The sequence below is a fragment of the Mobula birostris genome, chromosome 11, assembly GCF_030028105.1.
Source record: "Mobula birostris isolate sMobBir1 chromosome 11, sMobBir1.hap1, whole genome shotgun sequence".
Classification (NCBI taxonomy): domain Eukaryota; kingdom Metazoa; phylum Chordata; class Chondrichthyes; order Myliobatiformes; family Myliobatidae; genus Mobula; species Mobula birostris.
The window spans coordinates 75,963,752-75,986,930 of record NC_092380.1 but is presented as its reverse complement, the minus strand read 5'-3'; the positions used below and the strand labels follow the sequence as shown (position 1 = coordinate 75,986,930).

Genomic DNA, 23,179 nt, shown 5'->3' with positions numbered 1-23,179 from the left:
ACTGAAAAACACAACACTAACCCACAATGTCCACTGCTATTCGCATTACATAGACAGACAATTCCAAAAGATACACCGTTATTAAAGTCAAATAAGGCAAACAACAGATGCAAGGCTTTACCAGGAGTTGGACAAATCGTACTCTGACCATGCAATACCTCAATTAATTCGGCTACTGAATTTAAAACAAAAATCAACAGAATCACCATTTGGAAGTCGAAGCAAAACCAGTAAGCTTAATAGCAGTAAATGTAATAGTTTAGGATTTGCAGGAAACATAAGGACTATGGGGTATCCACCACATAATAATAATAATAATAATCAGCATTAGTCTTGGCCCAAATTTTAAAAAAAATCAACTGCACTCACCATTGATGTTTTCAGAGAAGCACAATCCGTCTGTTGTTGTGATTGGTGGCGAAAGCATCAATGATTTTCTGGATGTCAAGTGCTTTGGTCCTCCAGCTGTTTATGGCCAACAGGGCCAAGTTGTTGTTCCGAGCTTCACCGCTGCTATTCCTTAGGTAGTTTTTGAGGCATCTGAGGCAAGAGAAACTCCGTTTGCATGAGGCAGATGTCACAAGTAGAGTCAGTGATATGCAGATTAGATTGTATAAATCTATAAATGCATCACGGTAGGGTCTCATTAGAGCTAGAAATTCCACTCTGTCATTCACGGTCTGTCCTTGCTAGAGACTTAACCACTGCTCTCATATACTCACGATTTTCTTGGACAATTTTTGCATGTCCATTGTCAAGCATATTTCCCAATCTTGAACCGTCTTGTTTTCTTAATCTGAATTTGGCCCATGCCTCCATAGCAAACTTATGAGCTGCACTTACATGGTGGGTTTTGAAAGCTGTTGTAGCTTTCTGCCAGTTGTGGTAACCGGTGACGGTGAAGGTAGACTCAGAATGGAACCCATGTCCTCCACACAGGAAATACCTGCATGTGAAGCAGAACGTAGTATCTTTCGTGATCGAATATTCTAGTCAGTCAAACCAGCCACGAATAAAACTCCTTTGCTGATTGCCAAACTGTTGCGAGCAGTGAAGGGTACTTTTTCAATGCTGGCCGACGGGGTCCTTCCTCAGGCTGCTGGCTAATATCGCTGACAGTATTCCCACTAGCACTAAGAGCAGCTTCATCCACGTTCTCTTCCAAATCCCGCTCCATTTCTTGTTCCTCTACTTCGCCCTCACACTCCTTCGATGAACTGCTGTCGTCCTCATCCCCACTTACTTCTTTCTGCCTGTCACTTTCAATTAAGACAGGCTCAGGCTGAGACACCACTGATTTCTCTGGATGAGGTCGTTTTCTCACTAAAAATCGATCCATTTTTCACTCCGGCCAAAATAATGCACATGCCAGGCCCACGCTAGCTTGTAAAAGCACTGTGTGTGTATGTGTGTGTGGGGGGGCATCCGTTAGTCTTGCGAGACCATAGATCTGTGCCTGGATGTATACTATCAATCTCTCGTGTGAGTGAGAGTGAGTGACATCACCACGTTAAGTAATCTTAGATCAGCTTAACTGATCGGAGGACAGCAATGGCAAGACATTGACAATGAATGAATAAGCAGAAGTGTAGGGTGGATCTGACACAGTTGCAATTTGTATGTGAAATTTCAGTTAATTTCTTGGTGGTGGTACGGTGGTGCTATTGCAATTTCTGCTGGGGCTATAGCAGCAGCTAGCACCACCTTAGCGCCACCCCTGTTGAGATATTTGCATTCTACATGACATTTTGACTGCAACTTATTTGTCGGTGACTATACAGTGCTAAATGCTTAGATTAATTATACCTTTAAGCACTAGGTAATCATTAGAAATGGTCTTTGTTTAGTCAGGATGCATTGCAAAACATAAACTTCCAGGTAAGTGCGCACTGTTGAATATGTTATGTTCTTTACACATACTGTGGATTACTAAGAACAAACCATATTCTGGAAGAATTAAAACCAGGACGTTTATTTACAACAGCAAACAGCAAGCACATTTTCAACATACAGTTTCTAGATCATTCTGTCATTTCTGCGCATGCTTCCGACTCTGTCCAATCACGTTCTTACACGTGACACGTGATATTACCACTTCGTCCTTTCCTTAAAAAGAAAAACAATTAGCAACATTAGTCAAAACAAATACGTAATTTAACATGTCCCTATCAGTTTCGCTGGGGGTTTACGAACATGAGTAGGCCTTCTAAGTGGTTCACACAGTTCTTGTGTTTCGTTGTTATTTTCATATGTTTTCTGGTCTGCATCAGTTAACTGAAACTCTGAAGTTGGCTCTTCTTAAGGTCTTTGAGAAGAAATCGCAATTCATTCATTAACTGTGTAATCTCTTTTTTATGCTGAGACTTCATCATTTCAATAAAACTTCTCAATTCCTTCACTTGTGCTTTCACTTCTTCAGTTGAATCCTGATTCTTGTCACTCTTTGGCTTACCATTCGTATTGTACTGTACCGGCAAGTTTGGCCTCTGTCCACTGTATTCTGACTCTGTATCACTGTCTAGGACTAAATCTCTTTTTACCAAATTCAGTCTCACAGGCAGATAAACCCATTATTGACTGTACGTTCTTTGGCACCACCACAAATGAAAACGTGTGCACAATATTTTTGTGTGGTACTTATGTCACACATGTTCCTTTTACTGGAATGTCTGCACCTGAATACCCAGTCACTTTTATATTTGTCTGATATAACTTTGGTCTTAGCTTTAATGCATTAAACTCAGATTCTGCAAGAACATTTACTTGTGCTCCAGTATCAGGTTTAAACAGAATATTGTTTTGATTCACTTGCAATGGAATAGTCCAGTCATTCTTATTTTGTTTGTTTTCACAAAGCACATCTATATAAAACTCCTCACGTTTATTTTCAAGCACTGCATTTATGTGTTTTATTTCCTTTCTACTTCTGCAACAGCGTGAAAAATGATTACTTTTACCACAGGTGTTGCACATTTTCTGACATGCTGGACACTTTTTTAGATGATGTTGCCACCCACAGCGATCACAAACTTTTTTTCTTTCAGATGACATCTTTTTGAGGATGTAACTAGTAGAGTGGATAGGGGAGAACCAGTGGGTGTGGTATATTTGGATTTTCAGAAGGCTTTTGACAAGGTCCCACACAGGAGATTAGTGTGCACACGGTATTGGGGGTAAGGTATTGGTGTGGGTGGAGAGTTGGTTAGCAGACAGGAAGCAAAGAGTGGGAATAAACGGGACCTTTTCAGAATGGCAGGCGGTGACTAGTGGGGTACCGCAAGGCTCAGTGCTGGGACCCCAGTTGTTTACAATATATATTAATGACTTGGATGAGGGAATTAAATGCAGCATCTCCAAGTTTGCGGATGACACGAAGCTGGGTGGCAGTGTTAGCTGTGAGGAGGATGCTAAGAGGATGCAGGGTAACTTGGATAGGTTGGGTGAGTGGGCAAATTCATGGCAGATACAATTTAATGTGGATAAATGTGAAGTTATCCACTTTGGTGGCAAAAATAGGAAAACAGATTATTATCTGAATGGTGGCCGATTAGGAAAAGGGGAGGTGCAACGAGACCTGGGTGTCATTATACACCAGTCATTGAAAGTGGGCATGCAGGTACAGCAGGCGGTGAAAAAGGCGAATGGTATGCTGGCATTTATAGCGAGAGGATTCGAGTACAGGAGCAGGGAGGTACGACTGCAGTTGTACAAGGCCTTGGTGAGACCACACCTGGAGTATTGTGTGCAGTTTTGGTCCCCTAATCTGAGGAAAGATATCCTTGCCATAGAGGGAGTACAAAGAAGGTTCACCAGATTGATTCCTGGGATGGCAGGACTTTCATATGAAGAAAGACTGGATGAACTGGGCTTGTACTCGTTGGAATTTAGAAGATTGAGGGGGGATCTGATTGAAACGTATAAGATCCTAAAGGGATTGGACAGGCTAGATGCAGGAAGATTGTTCCCGATGTTGGGGAAGTCCAGAATGAGGGGCCACAGTTTGAGGATAAAGGGGAAGCCTTTTAGGACCGAGATTAGGAAAAACTTCTTCACACAGAGAGTGGTGAATGTGTGGAATTCTCTGCCACAGGAGACAGTTGAGGCCAGTTCATTGGCTATATTTAAGAGGGAGTTAGATATGGCCCTTGTGGCTACGGGAGTCAGGGGTTATGGAGGGAAGGCTGGGGCGGGGTTCTGAGTTGGATGATCAGCCATGATCATAATAAATGGCGGTGCAGGCTCGAAGGGCCGAATGGCCTACTCCTGCACCTATTTTCTATGTTTCTATGCTCTCTGTCGGTTTCATTGTCGCTGCATTATTTTTTCTAATATGTTCGCGCTTTACAGCATCTACGCAGCTGTTCTCGATAAAAAGCTCTTTAGCCTGCGACACCACAGTCTCAGAAGCTTTGCAGAGTGCCACAGCTTTTTCCAAATTCAAACTTGTTCTAACAGTCTTTCTCTCAGACCATCATCCAGAATGCCGCAAACATTTCTGACTTTAATGGGAGAGTCTGTAAGCTCTTCAAACTTGCATCTTTTACTGTGCTTTCTCAACTCTGTAACAAATTGATCAATCATTTGACCAGGTCTCTGCCAACATTTGAAAAAGTTGTAGCGCTCATATGTCACATTACACTTTGGTATACAAAATGCTTCAAATTTGTCGATTATCGCTTTTAGATTCAAATTATCTCCATTTTCAAAAGTAAAATGGTTATATACCTCAATTGCGTCATCCCCTATTACGTGGAGTAGGATTGCTGTTTTTGTTTTTTCCTTCTTATTTTCTGCTTCAATCGCTGGTAACTAAATTTCAAAATGCTGTTTAAATCTTTTCCAGTTTTCAGCTACGTTTCCAGTCAGCTGAAGCGTTGATGGGGGTTGCAAAACTTCCAGTTTTCAAGCTGTTAGCAAACAACGAAAAAGTTCGCGCTTTTTTTTCCGATTATCTTCGCTTCTCCCGTGTTAGTGAAACAAATTATTCTTCCAGACCGACTTCTGACACCATGTTGTGTTCTTTACACATACAGCGGGTTACTAAGAACAAACCATATTCTGGAAGAATTAAAACTAGAACGTTTATTTACAACAGCAAACAGCAAGCACGTCTTTAACATACAGTTTCTAGATCATTCTGTCATTTCTGCGCATGCTCCCGACTCTGTCCAATCACATTCTTAAACGTGACATGTGATATCACCACAGAATGCACCAATTTAAATAATGAAATGTGGATCTGAAGTGTTAAAATGATGGAGAAACAATGTGGAAAATAAATTGTCAGCAAAATCAATGGATCTGAGATTTATGCCTTTTTTAACTCGTAATTTTAACTCTATTTTAAAATGGTGATTTTTTTTTTGAACCAGGTGACTGATTTTGGACTTTCCGTGCAAAAAGGTGGTGTTGGCAGTGACAAAATGTTGCAGGCAACCTGTGGAACACCTATGTACATGGGTAAGAAATGTGCTGTCGTTTTACATTCCAACTTGCATTTTCCGCACAGAATTTTTCAATTCACCTAATGATAATGATTATTCATTGACTGCACTAAAATATTTGAGTGTCCTTCTACGTAATATCGTTATCCCAATTTATTTCCTGTGCATAGAAAAATATTTATTGTGGTAATTATCAACATAATTTCTTTAAAAAAAAAATCTGTATGCCAATGTGTTCAACTACTAATTTACTGGCTGAAGTGAATTTTATTGTAAAGCCAGATTTGATTTTAATCTATTTGATGCTAACAAGCATTGAAGTTGAATGCACCAGTTACTGAATGATCGCAATTGTTTTCCTTTTGGCCATAGCCATTGTATAAAATATGTATGTTACCTGAATGTTTTCAATGTTACCTAAATATTTGATATGGAAGAAGACTAGAAGTATTGGTGAGAATGTTGAGCAGTAGAAATAGTTTTGAAGTTGTCTACCAAAAGCTGATATAAACACAGAGCAAAATACCATCCTACTCTGTTGTATTGGGTTCGCTATCTTCAAAGCCCTAATCTCAAAATTATCAGTATCTACGGGTACCCTCACTATAGGGAGATTGTAGTGTATCATCCTACTCTTCAAAGACAAGCTTACTTCACTCTCTCGTCTCTACAGTGAGTTCTGGCTGCCAGCACCCTCTATTTGAGTGGTGCGTTCCCCTTCTCTACCAAGGAAGAGATACTTCCAGCTAATGAAGTAGTTTAAACACAGTTTATTTTATTTTTAATGATACACATTTAAATTTAAAGTAATAGTTCTTAACACACATTTAATACTCACAGAGGACTTGTGATTTATAAAACATTTCCAAATTTTAAAATTACAAAGGATTTCCAAGTAAAGGTATAATTATTATGAACTAAAAGAATGTATAAGTTGCAGCCAAATGAGTTGTCTGTCGCAGAAACAGAAGGTTGAGGAATGAGTTCTAGTTCTTCTTTTTGTCACTCTGTTTTTCAGTCATTATCCTTGTCATTCCTAACAATCTCAATTCTTCCCAACATTTATGCTGTTTTGCTACTAGTTGACATTATCCGCATGTGAAGTTTTTCTTTGCCGGTACAAAGTAATTCACATAAATGGTCTAAAGGCTGCTCGGAACAGAGGTGCTAGACACCCAAAATCCATGCTGTGCTGTCTGACTCTCTAAGTACACAGCTATCCCAGCTATTGATTGATCAAACTATTCCTGTAACCATGTTTAATGTGTTAAGTGACAAAACCTGTCTTGTTTGCAAGCTTCTTTGAACTTAGTCACAGCGGTGCAAATAACTTAGCCTGTGTTGTCTGGTTTAATGCAGGCCAGTGAACATAACTACTTTGTCTTACATTGATTAAATATGGGCCCACAAGACCTCACTGTTTACAACAAGAAGCTGAACAAGGAATATTGTTTAGAAGTTTAACTTGTCACAAGTAACTGATCTTTTGGAAAGGTCATGCTGCTGTGCTAGAGAACTGAGGTTAGCAATAAACCTTTTGGGCCTTTGAAATTGAATATCCATCACTGCACTGTCAACATTATTGGTTCAAATATATATGAAATATTAATGTTATTATTGATACTCGCACTATGAAATTACTTTGATGTATAGTTGTGCTTATTCGCACAATCTTACTGCAGTGCTGTTATAAAAATACACCCATCCCTGTTAGAAGATGGACAGTTCACTTACAAATAGATTACTGAGAAGTCTTCCTCTTTCTGAAATTTATATGATAATGACATTTCCATGTTATGATTTGAATATTTTCAGGATTAACAATTAACGTTACAAAATGTGATGCCATATTAGTTATATAATGTTATATAAATTTGCGGAAGGATTTTTGCAAGCAACAGATGACATACCTTGTAACCTGATTTCAACTCTTGACATGTAGTCAAGTCAAGTCAAGTCACTTCTTATTGTCATTTCGACCGTAACTGCTGGTACAGTACACAGTAAAAACGAGACAACCCCATCCTCACCACATTCTGCAGAGGTTGTATTGAGAGCTTCCTGAGCAGCTGCATCACTGCTTGGTTCGGAAATTGTGCCATCTTGGATTGCAAGATCCTGCAGCGGATAGTGAGGTCAGCTAAGAAGATCACTGGGGTCTCTCTTCCCGCCATTACAGACATTTACACCACATGCTGCATCTGTAAAGCAAACAGCATTATGAAAGACCCCGTGCGCCCCTCAAACAAACTCTTCTCCCCCCTGCCATCTGGCAAAAGGCACCGAAGTATTCGGGCTCTCACGACCAGACTATGTAACAGTTTCTTTCCCCATGCCATCAGACTCCTGAATACCCAGAGCCTGGACTGACACCAACCTACTGCCCTCTACTGTGCATATTGTCTTGTTTATTATTTATTATAATGCCTGCACTGTTTTGTGCACTTTATGCAGTCCTGGGTAGGTCTGTAGTCTAGTGTAGTTTTGTGTTGTTTTCCGTAGTTCAGTGTAGTTTTTCTATTGTTCATGTAGCACCATGGTCCTGAAAAACGTTGTACCTGTGGTGGTTCCCTTATAATAATTGAGCAAATGAATTATTATAAAGGATATTTTTCCAGTAGATTATTTTTTTAATCTGTTCACGGATTTTAAATGATAAGTAATTAATGCAAGTGTAGGTTCTGTTTTTGAGATACCAGAAAATAACTGGTAAATGATTCAGAAATAATTTTGTTTTATAATGGCCATTTATTGGTGAACAAAGAAATATATAAATTATTCTTAAATATATACCGTAACAAAGCAAAATTTACCAAATCTTATATTTAGATAACCATTTTAAGTTGTTAATCTTTTTTAAAAACAATTTTTTGTCATATTTCTCTGTGTAATCTTTGGTCTTGCAAAGGCACTAGATGGTGCTATCCTTGCTACTTTGCAATATAAATAAAGGCATTAGTAACTGATTTAACAAATAAAAGAGATAACTGCCTGGAAATCTAATTACTTGGTTCTATGTTTCAGTAACGTGATTGAAAAGGCCATTTCATGTCACTCTGGAAATTTGATCTGCACTTCTGGTATGAGCAACCATTGTACCCCTAACAGAATCACCACATTAGGAGCCATACAGAATACTATCAATCTCAGTAAATTGATCTTTCAGAGCATTTGGAGTTTGTTATCCCAGAGTAACCATCATTGAGGGCTTCTGAGATAACTTGCTCTTCCTTGGGTAGTGCCTGACTGAAATTTCTGTTTGGCAAGTTCTTTTACTTGCCTTGCATTCTTCTTTCTCGGTCTACTTCACTACTCTTTCCAGGTAGTACTTACTCTCATATGATCCAAATCACTTCCTTACCTCTTTACCATCTATCATGACAGGACAGTCATGTTTCTCAATTTGAATCTCCTCCCCCCTGCCCCCAGAACACCCCAGACCCCGCAACCATTCTCATTGATCACTGAAGATCTATGGTAGCTACCATCTACAACATGACTATCTCCCACAAACCCCACAACTCGCTGAAACATTCATTATTGGGCCCAGAGTTCTTCTTTCCCTCAATCATACTTCACTTGGATGAAGGATGATTGAGGAAACTTTCTCAAACAGAGGATGTACGTATATGGGAACAGCTGCAGATGTAAACTATAGATTTAAAAGACGTTTGGACATAGATTGAAAAGGTTTGTAGTGATATGGATCAAACATGGAAATGTAATTGGATCAGATTGATATCTTGGTCAGCACAGAAAAATTGAACTGAAGAACCTGTGTCCCTGCCATATAACTCTGAAGTTTATAATGAAGTGTTAATGGCTGAAATCATCAAAGTCCCATTGCTGTGGTTTTTTATGCACTTGTATAGCTACAATAGAATTGCTAGGCAGATATGATTTGACTGAATAAAGGATATTTTTCCAGTAGATTATTTTTTTAATCTGTTCACTGATTTGCACCTATCCATGCATAGCAAAAAAATAGGATTATGCAAGTGATTAAGTTTTGGAGATGTACCAAGTTTCTTTGCTCATATATCTATAGTATATTAAAATAATGGACATAGAGGTATGTAGTTTTTCATTAATCATACAATTAATGCCTCCATCTGGGAAAGTTACTGGAAGCTATTCTAAGGAAACGGTTATATAAGTATTTGGATAGATATGGACAGATTAAGGATAGTCAATGTGGCTTTGTGCATGGTAGGTTGTATCTAACCAATCTTATAGAGTTTTTCGAGGAAGTTACCAGGAAAGTGAATGAAGACAAGGCAGTGGATGTTGTCTCCATGGACTTCAGCAAGACATTTAATAAGATTTCGCATGTGATGTTGGTCTAGAAGATTCAGTCGCTTGTCATTCAAGATAAGATAGTAAATTGGGTTAGACATTGGCTTTGAGGGAGAAGCCAGAGAGTAGTAGTAGATGGTTGCCTCTCTGACTGGAGGACTGTGATTAGTGGAGTGCCACAATGATTGATGCTGGGTCCGTTGTTGTTTGTCATCTATATCAATGATAATGTGATGAACTGGATCAACGAATTTGCAGATGGCACCATGATTGGGGGTTTAGTGGACACCGAGGAGGACTATTATGGCTTGCAGCAGGATCTGGACCAGTTGGAAAAATGGACTGAAAAATGACAGATGGAATTTAAGGGAGGTGTTGCACTTCAGTAGGATCAACCAGGATACGTCTTGCATAGTGAATGGTAGAACACTGAGAAGTACAGTAGAACAAAGGGATCTGGCATTATAGGTCACTAATTCATTGAAAGTGGCATCACAAGTTGATAGGGTCATAAAGAAATATTTTGGCACATTGGCCTTCATAAATCAAAGTATTGAGCACAGAAAATGGTCAGAGGAGGCTTATGAGGCGCTCCAGGGTTGTTTTGAGGTGACAGACTGGCAGGCACTCTGTGAGACACATGGGGAGGATATTGATGGGCTCACAGAGTACGTCACTGATTACATAAACTTCTGTGTGGACTGCAATGTTCCGACAAGGACTGTCCTTTCTTATTCAAATAACAAGCCATGGGTAACAAAGGACATTAAGGACATCCTGAACGCTAAAAAGAGGGTGTTTAGAGATGGAAATAGGGAGGAGCTGAGGGCAATACAGAGGGACCTGAAAGCCAGGATCAGGGAGGCTAAAGACAGGTACAGGAGGAAGCTTGAGTGGAAACTCCCACAGAAGAACATGAGAGAGGTCTGGAGGGGGATGAGGACCATCACTGGGTTCCAGCAAACTAGCAACAGAGGAGCTGAAGGCAGTGTGGACAGGGCCAATGAACTTAACCTGTTCTTTAACAGATTTGACATTGTGGCCCCTGCCCATCCCCCACAATTGTCATCCATTGTCGGCCCCCAACCAACACATATTCCACTCTCCCCTCCTACCCCTCCACACAGTCCCCCACCCTGCTCTCATGACTATACCCCTTCCCCTCACAAAACCACCACGGTGGGCTTCACAGCTGAACAGGTGAGAAGACAGCTGAAACGTCTCAACCCAAGCAAGGCTGCAGGACCGGATGGTGTCAGTACCAGGGTGCTCAAAGCCTGTGCCCCTCAGCTATGTGGAGTGCTTCACCATGTATTCAACCTGAGCCTGAGGCTCCGGAGGGTTCCTGTGCTGTGGAAGACTTCCTGCCTCATCCCTGTGCCGAAGATGCCGCGCCCCAGCGGCCTCAATGACTACAGACCGGTGGCATTGACCTTCCACATCATGAAGACCATGAAGAAACTTGTTCTGGAGCTGCTCCAGCCTATGGTCAGGCCACACTTAGATCCCCTCCAGTTTGCCTACCGGCCCCGACTAGGAGTTGAGGATGCCATTGTCTACCTGCTGAACTGTGTCTACGCCCACCTGGACAAGCCAGCGAGCACTGTGAGGGTCATGTTTTTTGACCTCTCCAGTGCGTCCAACACCATCCACCCTGCTCTGCTGGGGGAGAAGCTGACAGCGATGCAGGTGGATGCTTCGCTGGTGTCATGGATTCTTGATTACCTGACTGGCAGACCATAGTACGTGTGCTTGCAACACTGTGTGTCCGACAGAGTGATCAGCAGCACTGGGGCTCCACAGGGGACTGTCTTGTCCCCCTTTCTCTTCACCATTTACACCTTGGATTTCAACTACTGCACAGAGTCTTGTCATCTTCAGAAGTTTTCGGATGACTCTGCCATAGTTGGATGCATCAGCAAGGGAGATGAGGTTGAGTACAGGGCTACTGTAGGAAACTTTGTCACATGGTGTGAGCAGAATTATCTGCAGCTTAATGTGAAAAAGACTAAGGAGCTGGTGGTAGACCTGAGGAGAGCTAAGGTACCGGTGACCCGTTTCCATCCAGGGGGTCAGTGTGGACATAGTGGAAGATTATAAATACCTAGGGATACGAATTGACAATAAACTGGATTGATCAAAAAACACTGAGGCTGTCTACAAGAAGGGTCAGAGCCGTCTCTATTTCCTGAGGAGACTGAGATCCTTTAACATCTGCCAGACGATGCTGAGGATGTTCTACGAGTCTGTGGTGGCCAGTGCTATCATGTTTGCTGTTGTGTGCTGGGGCAGCAGGCTGAGGGTAGCAGACACCAACAGAATCAACAAACTCATTTGTGAGGCCAGTGATGTTGTGGGGATGGAACTGGACTCTCTGACGGTGGTGTCTGAAAAGAGGATGCTGTCCAAGTTGCATGCCATCTTGGACAATGTCTCCCATCCACTACATAATGTACTGGGTGGGCACAGGAGTACATTCAGCCAGAGACTCATTCTACCGAGATGCAACACAGAGTGTCATAGGAAGTCATTCCTGCCTGTGGCCATCAAACTTTACAACTCCTCCCTTGGATGGTCAGACACCCTGAGCCAATAGGCTGGTCCGGGACTTATTTCATAATTTACTGGCATAATTTACATATTACTATTTAACTATTTATGGTTTTATTGCTATTTATTATATATGGTGCAACTGTAACAAAAACCAATTTCCCCCGGGATCAATAAAGTATGACTGTGACTACTATGTTATGTTGAAGTTGTACAAGACATTGGTGAGGCCTAATTTGGAGTATTATGTGCAGTTTTGGTCACCTACATATAGAAAAGGTGTAAGTAAGGATGAAAGAGTACAGAGAAAATTTGAAAATATGTTGCTGGGTCTGGAGGACCTGAGTTATATGGAAAGACTTGAATAGGTTAGTACTTTATTCCTTGGAACACAGAAGACAGAGGAAATTTGACAGAGGTATACAACTTTTTCCACTGATGTTGGGTGGGTCTACAATTAAAGGTCATGAGTTAAGGGTGAATTATGAAAAGTTTTAAGGGGAACATGAGGGGAAACTTCTTCACTCAGAGGGTCGTGAGAGTGTGGGATGAGCTGCCAGCGCAGGTGGTGCATGTAATCTTGATTTAAACATTTATGAGAAGCTTGGATAGGTACATGGATGGCAGGGGTATGGAGGGCTATAGTCCCGGTGCAGATTGATGGCAGTAGGCAGTTTAAATGGTTCAGCATGGACTAGATGGGCCAAAGGGCCTGTTCCTGTGCTGTACTTTTCTATGATTATCTACAATTAATTTGCATGGAAGCAAATACCATAATATTTTGCCATTCACAGCTTGCAGAACTAGCAGTCGCATACACTTGCACCATTTAACTTTCAGGCCTGAAGGTACTATAAGAAAATAGCAGCAGAATAAGCCACCAAGCCCTTAAAACTGTCCGGCCATTGAATATGATCATGCTTTTTCTGTCTAGTTTAATCCCTATTGCCGTTAATTCCAACAACAAGGGAAGAGTAATGGTGTAACTCTATGATGCCTGCCTGTGTGGCTAGGCACAACTCAAACATCTGTAAATTTGACGATGACACAGCTATTGTTGGCAGAGTATCAGATGGTGAGACATACAGGAGTGAGATAAATTGGATGTTTGAGTGGTGTCACAATGACAACCTTGCACCTAATCCCAGTAAGACCCAGGAATTGATTGCAGATTTCAGGAAGGAGAAGTTGAAGAAACACACACCAGTCTTTATCAAGGAATGGGCAGTGGAAAGGGTGAGTAGTTTCACATTCCTGGGTGTCAGTATCTCTGAAGATCTACCCTGGGCCCAACGTTTTGATGCAATTACAAGGAAGGCATGTCAGCAGCTACATTTCATTAGGGGTATAAAGAGATTTGGTATGTCACCAAAAACTTTAGCAAATTTCTACAGATGTAACTGGTCTGTCACTGTCTGCTGTGGAAGTGCCACTGCACTGTATCAAGAAAAGCTGTTCTGTTATGGGCAATATCCTCCCCAGCATCAAGGACACACTCAAAAGGTAATGCCTCAAAAAGGTGACATCCATCATCCAGGACATGCCATCTTCTTAGTATTCCCATAAGAAAGGAGGTACAGGAGCCTGAAGAGATACATTCAACATTTTAGCAACAACTTCTTTCTCTCTACCATCGGATTTTTGAATGGAAAATAACCCAACTCACGAATCATTTTCTCCCTTTCTGTATTATTAATTTAATTTAATTTTTAATATGTACTTAATGTGATTTATGGTTCTTTCATGTATTGTAGTGAACTGTTGCCACTTAAACAACAAATTTCACAACGTATGTCAGTGATTTTAAACCTGATTCTGATTCATGGCTGGATTATTGAGTGTATATGTGATGCAAAATGTGTGTATGTTGGGACTTAGGATAGCTAGGTAGGAAAGCTGATTGCTTAAGATTATTGCTAGTGGCATGATGGGTGTCTGGGTGTGGAGTATTGTGTGGAAAGTAATGCAGATGCTAGTAGATGGGCTTGATATATCTTAACCTGACATGACCTTGTGTGTGAAGTTATTAAAGTTCTCCTGGCACTTGGACCAGGTCCTTGGAGCACCTCTCCCGAAGTTGATCTGTATTTCTATCTCCTTCCACTACCTCTTTATTTTGGTCCAAGAAGTCTTTTTGAACCCAACGTGCTGAATTTTTCTGTCCATCTGTGCACTTTGCTCAGTACAGCAAGGTCATTGTCATAAAACTGGATGCCCTTTGCTAGTTTTGTGTTGGCATTTAAAATAATTTCCCCTAACTGCATAATGCTGTCAAACAGAGGCTAGAGTAAATATTTATCGATGTTCAAGAGCAGATATAACTTGAATTAGTGTAGGTTATTTCTTGCAAATAGATCAGTGAAATATCAGTAATTGCTGTACACATGGATTTGCAAGGAGGATGTGGAGAAGGATGGAAAGGTCCATGTCCTGTTTCATATCCAGTAACTGTGCAGTTAGAATTGGCTTATTATTGTCACATTTACTGAGGTACAGTGAAAAGCTTGTCCTGTATACAGGTCAGACAGATTATTTCTGATCTCTGGGCTGTTCCTACTGACATACATCAAGTTGTGCTAGAAGGTCATCAACTCGGTGAAAGGCACCCTTTGATCTGCCCGGAACTTGTTGCTTTTCCAGTGTAGTGAGATGTCTGTAAAGGAATGCTACAGATTGGCAGAGTCCAGGCTGCAGAGGTTGTTGTTGTTGTTGTTGTTGTTGTTCGTCCTTCGTAGTCGAAGATGACCATGGCTTCAAAGTCAGATGGGAGGTGTGGGTCTGGAGGTGACTGATGAGGCCAATCCGGGCCCTGAAGGCTCACCCACATGTGGGCACAAGTGGGTGGGTGCTGCTCGGGCCTTGCGCACAGCATGCTTTCGTTGCGCCTCGATGATGCACTTGACTTCAGCTGCACGGGCTCCTGTGGTGATCTTGCTGCGCCAAGCTGGACGGTCGCAGGCAAGCGTCTCCCACATGTCGATGTCGACACCCAGGCCTTTGCGGGACGCTCTGAGGCAGTCTTTGTAACGTTTCTTCTGCCCCCCGACTGAGTGCTTGCCCTGACACAGTTCTCCGTACAGTACCAAAAACTTGGGTCTTTTTGGTGCTGATAGTGAGTCCGAAGTTGTTGCAGGCTTGTGAGAAGCAGTTCATTTCACGCTGCATCTCCTGCTCTGTGCTGGCGTTGAGTGTGCAGTCATCAGCAAACAAGAAGTCTCTGATGACAGTCTCTCGCACCTTTGTAACTGCCTGCAGGCGCCTAAGTTTGAACAACCTGCCGACAGTCCTGTACCTGACGTGGATTCCTTTGTAGTTACGGAAGGCATCTGTCAGCATGGCAGAGAATACCATACTGAACAGAGTCGGGGCAAGAACGCAGCCTTGTTTGACGCCATTTGTTACTGGGAAGGCCTCCGACTCATCGCCGTCATCCAGAACTTTCCATCATACCGTCGTGGAACTGCCGGACGATTGTGATGAACTTGCTGGGGCAGCCAAACTTCTCCATGATCTTCCACAAGCCTTCTCTGCTGACCGTATCGAAAGCCTTGGTTAGATCGACAAAGGTCACGAAGAGGTCGCTGTCTTGCTCCTGGCATTTTTCTTGGAGTTGGCGCGCAGCAAAAATCATGTCCGCGGTCCCACATTCAGCACGGAAGCCGCACTGGCTTTCTGGGAGCAGACCTTGCTCAAGATGTTGGAGAAGGCGGTTGAGCAGGACGCGGGCCAGAATCTTCCCCGCAATGGACAAGAGGGAGATGCCTCGGTGGTTGTCGCAAGACTGGCGGTTGCCTTTCCTCTTGTAGATGTGGACTATGCTGGCATCTTTCAGCTGTTGCGGGACCTGTCCCTTTTTCCACATGGACTGGAAGAGAACAGTCAGGTTTTGCATCATGACAGGGCCTCCTGCTTTGTATACCTCAGCAGGGACTGCATCGGGTCCTGGCGCTTTGCCACAGGAGAGTTGCTTCACTGCCTTCCTGACTTCATCTACTGTGGGGAGGGTGTCGAGGTTCTTGTTGATCTCTACCTGGGGCAGGCGGGTAATGGCTTCATCGTTGATGTCGGCAGGGCGGTTAAGGATGTTGTTAAAGTGCTCAGCCCACCGATCCAGAATCTGCTTCTTCTCTGTCAGCAGCTGCGTCTCATCTGCGTTGAGGAGGGGTGAGGAGCCGGAGGACTGGGGTCTGTATACAGCCTTAAGTGCATCGTAGAAGCACTTTATGTCGTGGCTGTCTGCATAGCCCTGGATTTCATCGGCCTTCTTGCTGAACCAGCTGTCCTGCATCTCGCGAAGTTTTTTCTGCACCTTTCTTCTTGCATTGGTAAAGGCATCTTTCTTGGCTAGTGACGTGGGGTCGTTCTGATGCGCTCTGTAATGTTGATGTTTCTCCGTTAGTAGTGCCTGTATTTCTTCATCATTCTCATCGAACCAGTCTTGGTTTCTTCGGGTTGCTGGTCCGAGATGTTCGAGGGCGGTAGTGTAGACAGCGTCTCTGAAGGCCGTCCACTGTTCCTCAACGCTGGTCCCGTCATCCTGTGGTGTGTCTGGCAGTCTGCTTTCAAGGTCATCGACGAGTTCTTCTGCAACCCTGTTGCTTTTCAACTTAGAGACATTCAGCCTTTTTGCAGTCTTCTGCCCTTGGGTCTTCTCATGGGCAGAATGCAAAGCCTGAACTTGGACACAATGAGGCGGTGGTCGGTCCAGCAGTCGGCACCACACATGGCTCTCGTCACTCTGACATCCATCCTGTCCCTCTTCCTGGTGGTGATGTAGTCAATCAGATGCAAGTGCTTCGAGCGTGGGTGCATCCATGACGTCTTCTTACGGGTGGGTAGGCGGAACAGGGTGTTGGTGATGACAAGGTCGTGTGTGGCACACGTCTTGAGGAGCAGAAGGCCTTTGTTGTTACACTTGCCAGTGCTGTGTCTTCCAATGATCCCTTCCCAGGTTTGGTAGTCTGTCCCTACTCTGGCATTGAAGTCCCCGAGAAGGATGAGCTTCTCTGACTGTGGGATTGCTGAGATGAGGGCGTCGAGTTCTTCATAGAACTTGTCTTTAATGTCATCTGGGTTGGTCATGGTGGGAGCTTAGGCACTAATCAGAGTAGCACTCTTCTTGTTTGCAAGTGGGAGCTGAAGTGTCATCAGGTGGTCGTTGATGCTCTCTGGGTGCTTGGTGATTTTACGGGCGAGGTTAGAATTGATGGCAAATCCCACGCCTGCTTCTCGTCGTTCAGCGCTGCTGCGACCGCTCCAGAAGAACGTGTATCCACCACTACGTTCTGTCAGCTGGCCCTTGTCTGCTAGGTGCGTTTCACTGAGAGCTACTATGTCCACGTTGTAGCGAGCTAGCTCTTTTGCAACCAGTGCAGTTCTTCTCTCTGGTCTGTCTGCCTTGATGTTATCTAGCAGAGTTCTCACGTTCCATGTGCCAAGGTTGAGCACCATCACTTTCTTCTTCACTGTTGTAGGTCGACCGCTGTGAGGGATCCCCACCAGCCGCGGTAAGCTGGCCAGGGTGAAGTGAAGCAGACTATGTTTGAGGCACCTTTTCTAGCCCCTTCCTCCATGGAGGTGAGCAGAGCGATCCTAAAGAGGGCTGCTCAGACACCCAGGGGGCTGCCGAACTCAACTGCTGCTTCAGTCCAGTAGAGAGCGACCCTATGCCCTGGGCCGCCTGTGTGCAGGTTTGTGACTACAGCTTCCAGTGTATCCGTACCTGCTGCTTCGCCACTCCCCCATCGCCACAGGACTTTAGGTTGCGCGTTGGGTTTGAAGTCATGACTTGCGCTTGACTTCGATTAAAGTGAGGGAGAGTTGCTCAGGTCGTCAGCCTCACTCTCTCGTCCCGGCCCATCTGGACCCAGCGGCAAGACATAGTCGAGCCGGCTGGAGATAGGTCAGGATGCAGTGGATGGCCAGCAGGGTTCTGTGTGTCTCACTGTGCCCTCTTAGCGCTCCACGATGCATTGCTGAGAATCACCTTTCTGCCTGTTGAACCAGTGATGGTTTCTTCCGCGCAGTCCGCTGAATCCAGGCTTCACACGCGAGGTAGACAAGCCCTGAGTGTTGTGGGTCTACGGCGGTTCTTGCGGCATGCTCGCAAGCCTCCCTACCCATTGTTGGGCATCCTCATCCGCCTTTGCAGCCGTTGGGAGATGTCTCCTCTTCCGCCTGCTCCGCCGTTGGGATGATCACCTTGGTTACTGGCCTTTGAGATAAAAGGAAAGGAAATGATGCACAAGGAAACCTCCATCAGTCTGCTTGTACATTGTAAGTGATGCACTGAAACTTGGTGCACCCAGTGTGAAGTTTGTGTAGGGACAAAGAGAACCATCTAGGCTCCTTCTGATACCACACATGGAGGGGGAGAGTCTAAATCGGAAAGCCTGTTCAGCAATGTAAAGGGCAAGTACTGAAAGGGGCCACATGAGTGACATGGTACTATCTTTTTTTTTAAAAGACACTTGCACTACTGAATGTAATGACCATGAATGTAAAAAATGCACTTTTTTTCTTCTGATTATTTTTATTATTAAATTTTATTTTTGAAGTGAAAAAAGCATGGGTGGAAAATCATAATTTGTCTGTCTGGGAGGATGGTAAAGATGTAAACTATTATTATGTACTTGAATATACATTTGAACAACTTTGACCTTTAGGCATATAACTTGGGATTATACAGCGGCTATACTTTATTAGGAGTTTGAAGAGATCTGGCTTGTCAACAAATACATTCAGAAACTTCTATAGTTGTACCGTGGAGAGCATTCTAACAGGCTGCATCACTGTCTGGTACGGAGGAGCTACTGCACAGGACCAAAAGAAGCTGCAGAAGGTTGTAAATCTAGTCAACCCCATTTTGGGTACTGGCATACAAAGTACCAAGGACATCTTTAGGGAGCGGTGTCTCAGAAAGGCAGCGTCCATTATTAAGGACGTCCAGCACTCAAGGCATGCCCCTTTCTCACTGTTACCATCAGATAGGAAATACAGAAGCCTGAAGGCACACACTCAGCGATTCAGGAACAGCTTCTTCCCCTCTGCCATCCGATTCCTGAATGGATATTGAAGCTTTGGACACTACCTCACCTTTTTTAATATACAGTACAGTATTTCTGTTCTTGCACATTTTTAAAAATCTATTTAATATGAGTAATTGATTTTTAAAAACGCAAACAACAGGAATTTTGCAGATGCTGGAAATTCAAGCAACACACATCAAAGTTGCTGGTGAACGCAGCAGGCCAGGCAGCATCTCTAGGAAGAGGTACAGTCGACGTTTCAGGCCGAGACCCTTCGTCAGGACTAACTGAAGGAAGAGCTAGTAAGAGATTTGAAAGTGGGAGGGGGAGGGGGAGATCCAAAATGATAGGAGAAGACAGGAGGGGGAGGGATGGAGCCAAGAGCTGGACAGGTGATTGGCAAAGGGGATATGAGAGGATCATGGGACAGCAGGTCCGGGGAGAAAGATAAGGGGGGAGGGGAAACCAGAGGATGGGCAAGGGGTATAGTCAGAGGGACAGAGGGAGAAAAAGGAGAGTGAGAGAAAGAATGTGTGTATAAAAATAAATAACGGATGGGGTACGAGGGGGAGGTGGGGCATTAGCGGAAGTTAGAGAAGTCGATGTTCATGCCATCAGGTTGGAGGCTACCCAGACGGAATATTAGGTGTTGTTCCTCCAACCTGAGTGAGGCTTCATCTTTACAGTAGAGGAGGCCGTGGATAGACATGTCAGAATGGGAATGGGATGTGGAATTAAAATGTGTGGCCACTGGGAGATCCTGCTTTCTCTGGCGGACAGAGCGTAGGTGTTCAGCAAAGCGGTCTCCTAGTCTGCGTCGGGTCTCGCCAATATATAAAAGGCCACATCGGGAGCACCGGATGCAGTATATCACCCCAGCCATCTCACAGGTGAAGTGTCGCCTCACTTGGAAGGACTGTCTGGGGCCCTGAATGGTGGTAATGGAGGAAGTGTAAGGACATGTGTAGCACTTGTTCCGCTTACAAGGATAAGTGCCAGGAGGGAGATCAGTGGGGAGGGATGGGGGGGACGAATGGACAAGGGAGTCGCGTAGGGAGCCGACGGGACATGAACCGTCTCGACTTCACTGCACCTTGTTCCCATTCCAACCTCACTCCTTCGGAACGCCCTGCTCTCCACTCCCTCCGCACTAATCCTAACCTTATTATTAAACCCGCCGATAAGGGGGGTGCTGTTGTAGTCTGGCGTACTGACCTCTACCTTGCCGAGGCACAGCGACAACTCGCGGATACCTCCTCTTATTTACCCCTCGATCGTGACCCCACTAAGAAGCACCAGGCCATTGACTCTCCCACACCATCACCGACTTTATCCGCTCAGGAGATCTCCCATCCACTGCTACCAACCTTATAGTTCCCACACCTCGCACTTCCTGTTTCTACCTCCTACCCAAGATCCACAAACCTGCCTGTCCTGGCAGACCTATTGTCTCAGCTTGCCCCTGCCGCACCGAACTCGTTTCTGCATACCTCGACACGGTTTTATCCCCCCTTGTTCAATCCCTTCCTACCTATGTTCGTGACACTTCTCACGCTCTTAAACTTTTTGATGATTTTAAGTTCCCTGGCCCCAACCGCTTTATTTTCACCATGGATGTCCAGTCCCTATATACTTCCATTCCCCATCAGGAAGGTCTCAAAGCTCTCCACTTCTTTTTAGATTCCAGACCTAATCAGTTCCCCTCCACCACCACTCTGCTCCATCTAGCAGAATTAGTCCTTATTCTTAATAATTTCTCTTTTGGCTCCTCCCACTTCCTCCAAACTAAAGGTGTAGCTATGGGCACCCGTATGGGTCCTAGCTATGCCTGTCTTTTTGTTGGCTTAGTGGAACAATCTATGTTCCGTGCCTATTCTGGTATCTGTCCCCCGCTTTTCCTTCGCTACATCGACGACTGCATTAGTGCTGCTTCCTGCACGCATGCTGAGCTCGTTGACTTCATTAACTTTGCATCCAACTTTCACCCTGCCCTCAAGTTTACCTGGTTCATTTCCGACACCTCCCTCCCCTTTCTAGATCTTTCTGTCTCTGTCTCTGGAGACAGCTTATCCACTGATGTCTACTATAAGCCTACTGACTCTCACAGCTATCTGGATTATTCCTCTTCTCACCCTGTCCCTTGTAAAAATGCTATCCCCTTCTCGCAATTCCTCCGTCTCCGCTGCATCTGCTCTCAGGATGAGGCTTTTCATTCCAGGACGAGGGAGATGTCCTCCTTTTTTAAAGAAAGGGGCTTCCCTTCCTCCACTATCAACTCTGCTCTCAAACGCATCTTCCCCATTTCATGTACATCTGCTCTCACTCCATTCTCCCGCCACCCCACTAGGAATAGGGTTCCCCTGGTCCTCACCTACCACCCCACCAGCCTCCAGGTCCAACATATTATTCTCCGTAACTTCCGCCACCTCCAGCGGGATCCCACCACTAAGGACATCTTTCCCTCTCCCCCCCCACTTTCCGCAGGGATCGCTCCCTACGCGACTCCCTTGTCCATTCGTCCCCCCCATCCCTCCCCACTGATCTCCCTCCTGGCACTTATCCTTGTAAGCGGAACAAGTGCTACACATGCCCTCACACTTCCTCCCTTACCACCATTCAGGGCCACAGACAGTCCTTCCAGGTGAGGCGACACTTCACCTGTGAGACGGCTGGGGTGATATACTGCGTCCGGTGCCTCCGATGTGGCCTTTTATATATTGGCGAGACCCAACGCAGACTGGGAGACCACTTTGCTGAACACCTACGCTCTGTCCGCCAGAGAAAGCAGGATCTCCCAGTGGCCACATTTTAATTCCACATCCCATTCCCATTCTGACATGTCTATCCACGGCCTCCTCTACTGTAAAGATGAAGCCTCACTCAGGTTGGAGGAACAACACCTAATATTCCATCTGGGTAGCCTCCAACCTGATGGCATGAACATTGACTTCTCTAACTTCCGCTAATGCCCCACCTCCCCCTCGTACCCCATCCGTTATTTATTTTTATACACATATTCTTTCTCTCACTCTCCTTTTTCTCCCTCTGTCCCTCTGACTATACCCCTTGCCCATCCTCTGGGTTCCCCCCCCCTTGACTTTCTCCACGGACCTCCTGTCCCATGATCCTCTCATATCCCCTTTGCCAATCACCTGTCTAGCTCTCGGCTCCATCCCTCCCCCTCCTGTCTTCTCCTATCATTTTGGATCTCCCCCTCCCCCTCCCACTTTCAAATCTCTTACTAACACTTCCTTCAGTTAGTCCTGACGAAGGGTCTCGGCCTGAAGCGTCGACTGTACCTCTTCCTAGAGATGCTGCCTGGCCTGCTGCGTTCACCAGCAACTTTGATGTGTGTTAATTGATTTATTTGTTTGTTTATTTATTATGTTTTATTTTATTTATTTTTTTCTCTCTCTGCTAGATTATGTGTTGCATTGAACTGCTGCTGCTAAGTTAACAAATTTCACATCACTTGCTGGTGATAATAAACCTGATTCTGATTCTGATTAAGATAGACAGCACAGGCAATAATAATGATGGCTGGTTCTTTGCTTGCAAAGATCAGGAGGGAAGAAGAGTCCTGAGGAGCGAAGACATGATCATTGGTGACTGTAGAGGCCAATTCTGGATCTGCAGGCTCTGGAACAGTAGGGACATGAAAACAGCTGGATGCAGGTGCTTGGGTAGTAGGATTATTGCTGCTTCTCCTCTTCTCTTCAGCAGTTGCTCTTCTGGATTCCTCAAAATTCTTGGCTGATCCATGGATCAGCATTCTCCAGAGGTCTCTGTCACAGGCCAGCTGCTGCCAGTCGTTGACCTCAATATTTGCCTGAGAGAACTGCTGCTTAAGTTGTTCTGTGT

General features: G+C 44.3%; 1 protein-coding gene across 13 annotated transcripts in view; it reads left to right on the top strand.

Moving 5' to 3' along the window:
• Nucleotides 1–23,179, top strand: part of stk33 (serine/threonine kinase 33) — a 226,891-nt gene that overhangs the window by 110,488 nt on the left and 93,224 nt on the right. For all 13 annotated transcript variants that reach the window (XM_072272561.1, XM_072272555.1, XM_072272558.1 and 10 more), the window contains one exon: nt 5,373–5,460. In XM_072272561.1, coding sequence (XP_072128662.1) covers nt 5,373–5,460 — 88 coding nt within the window. The remainder of the gene's footprint in view (nt 1–5,372; nt 5,461–23,179) is intronic.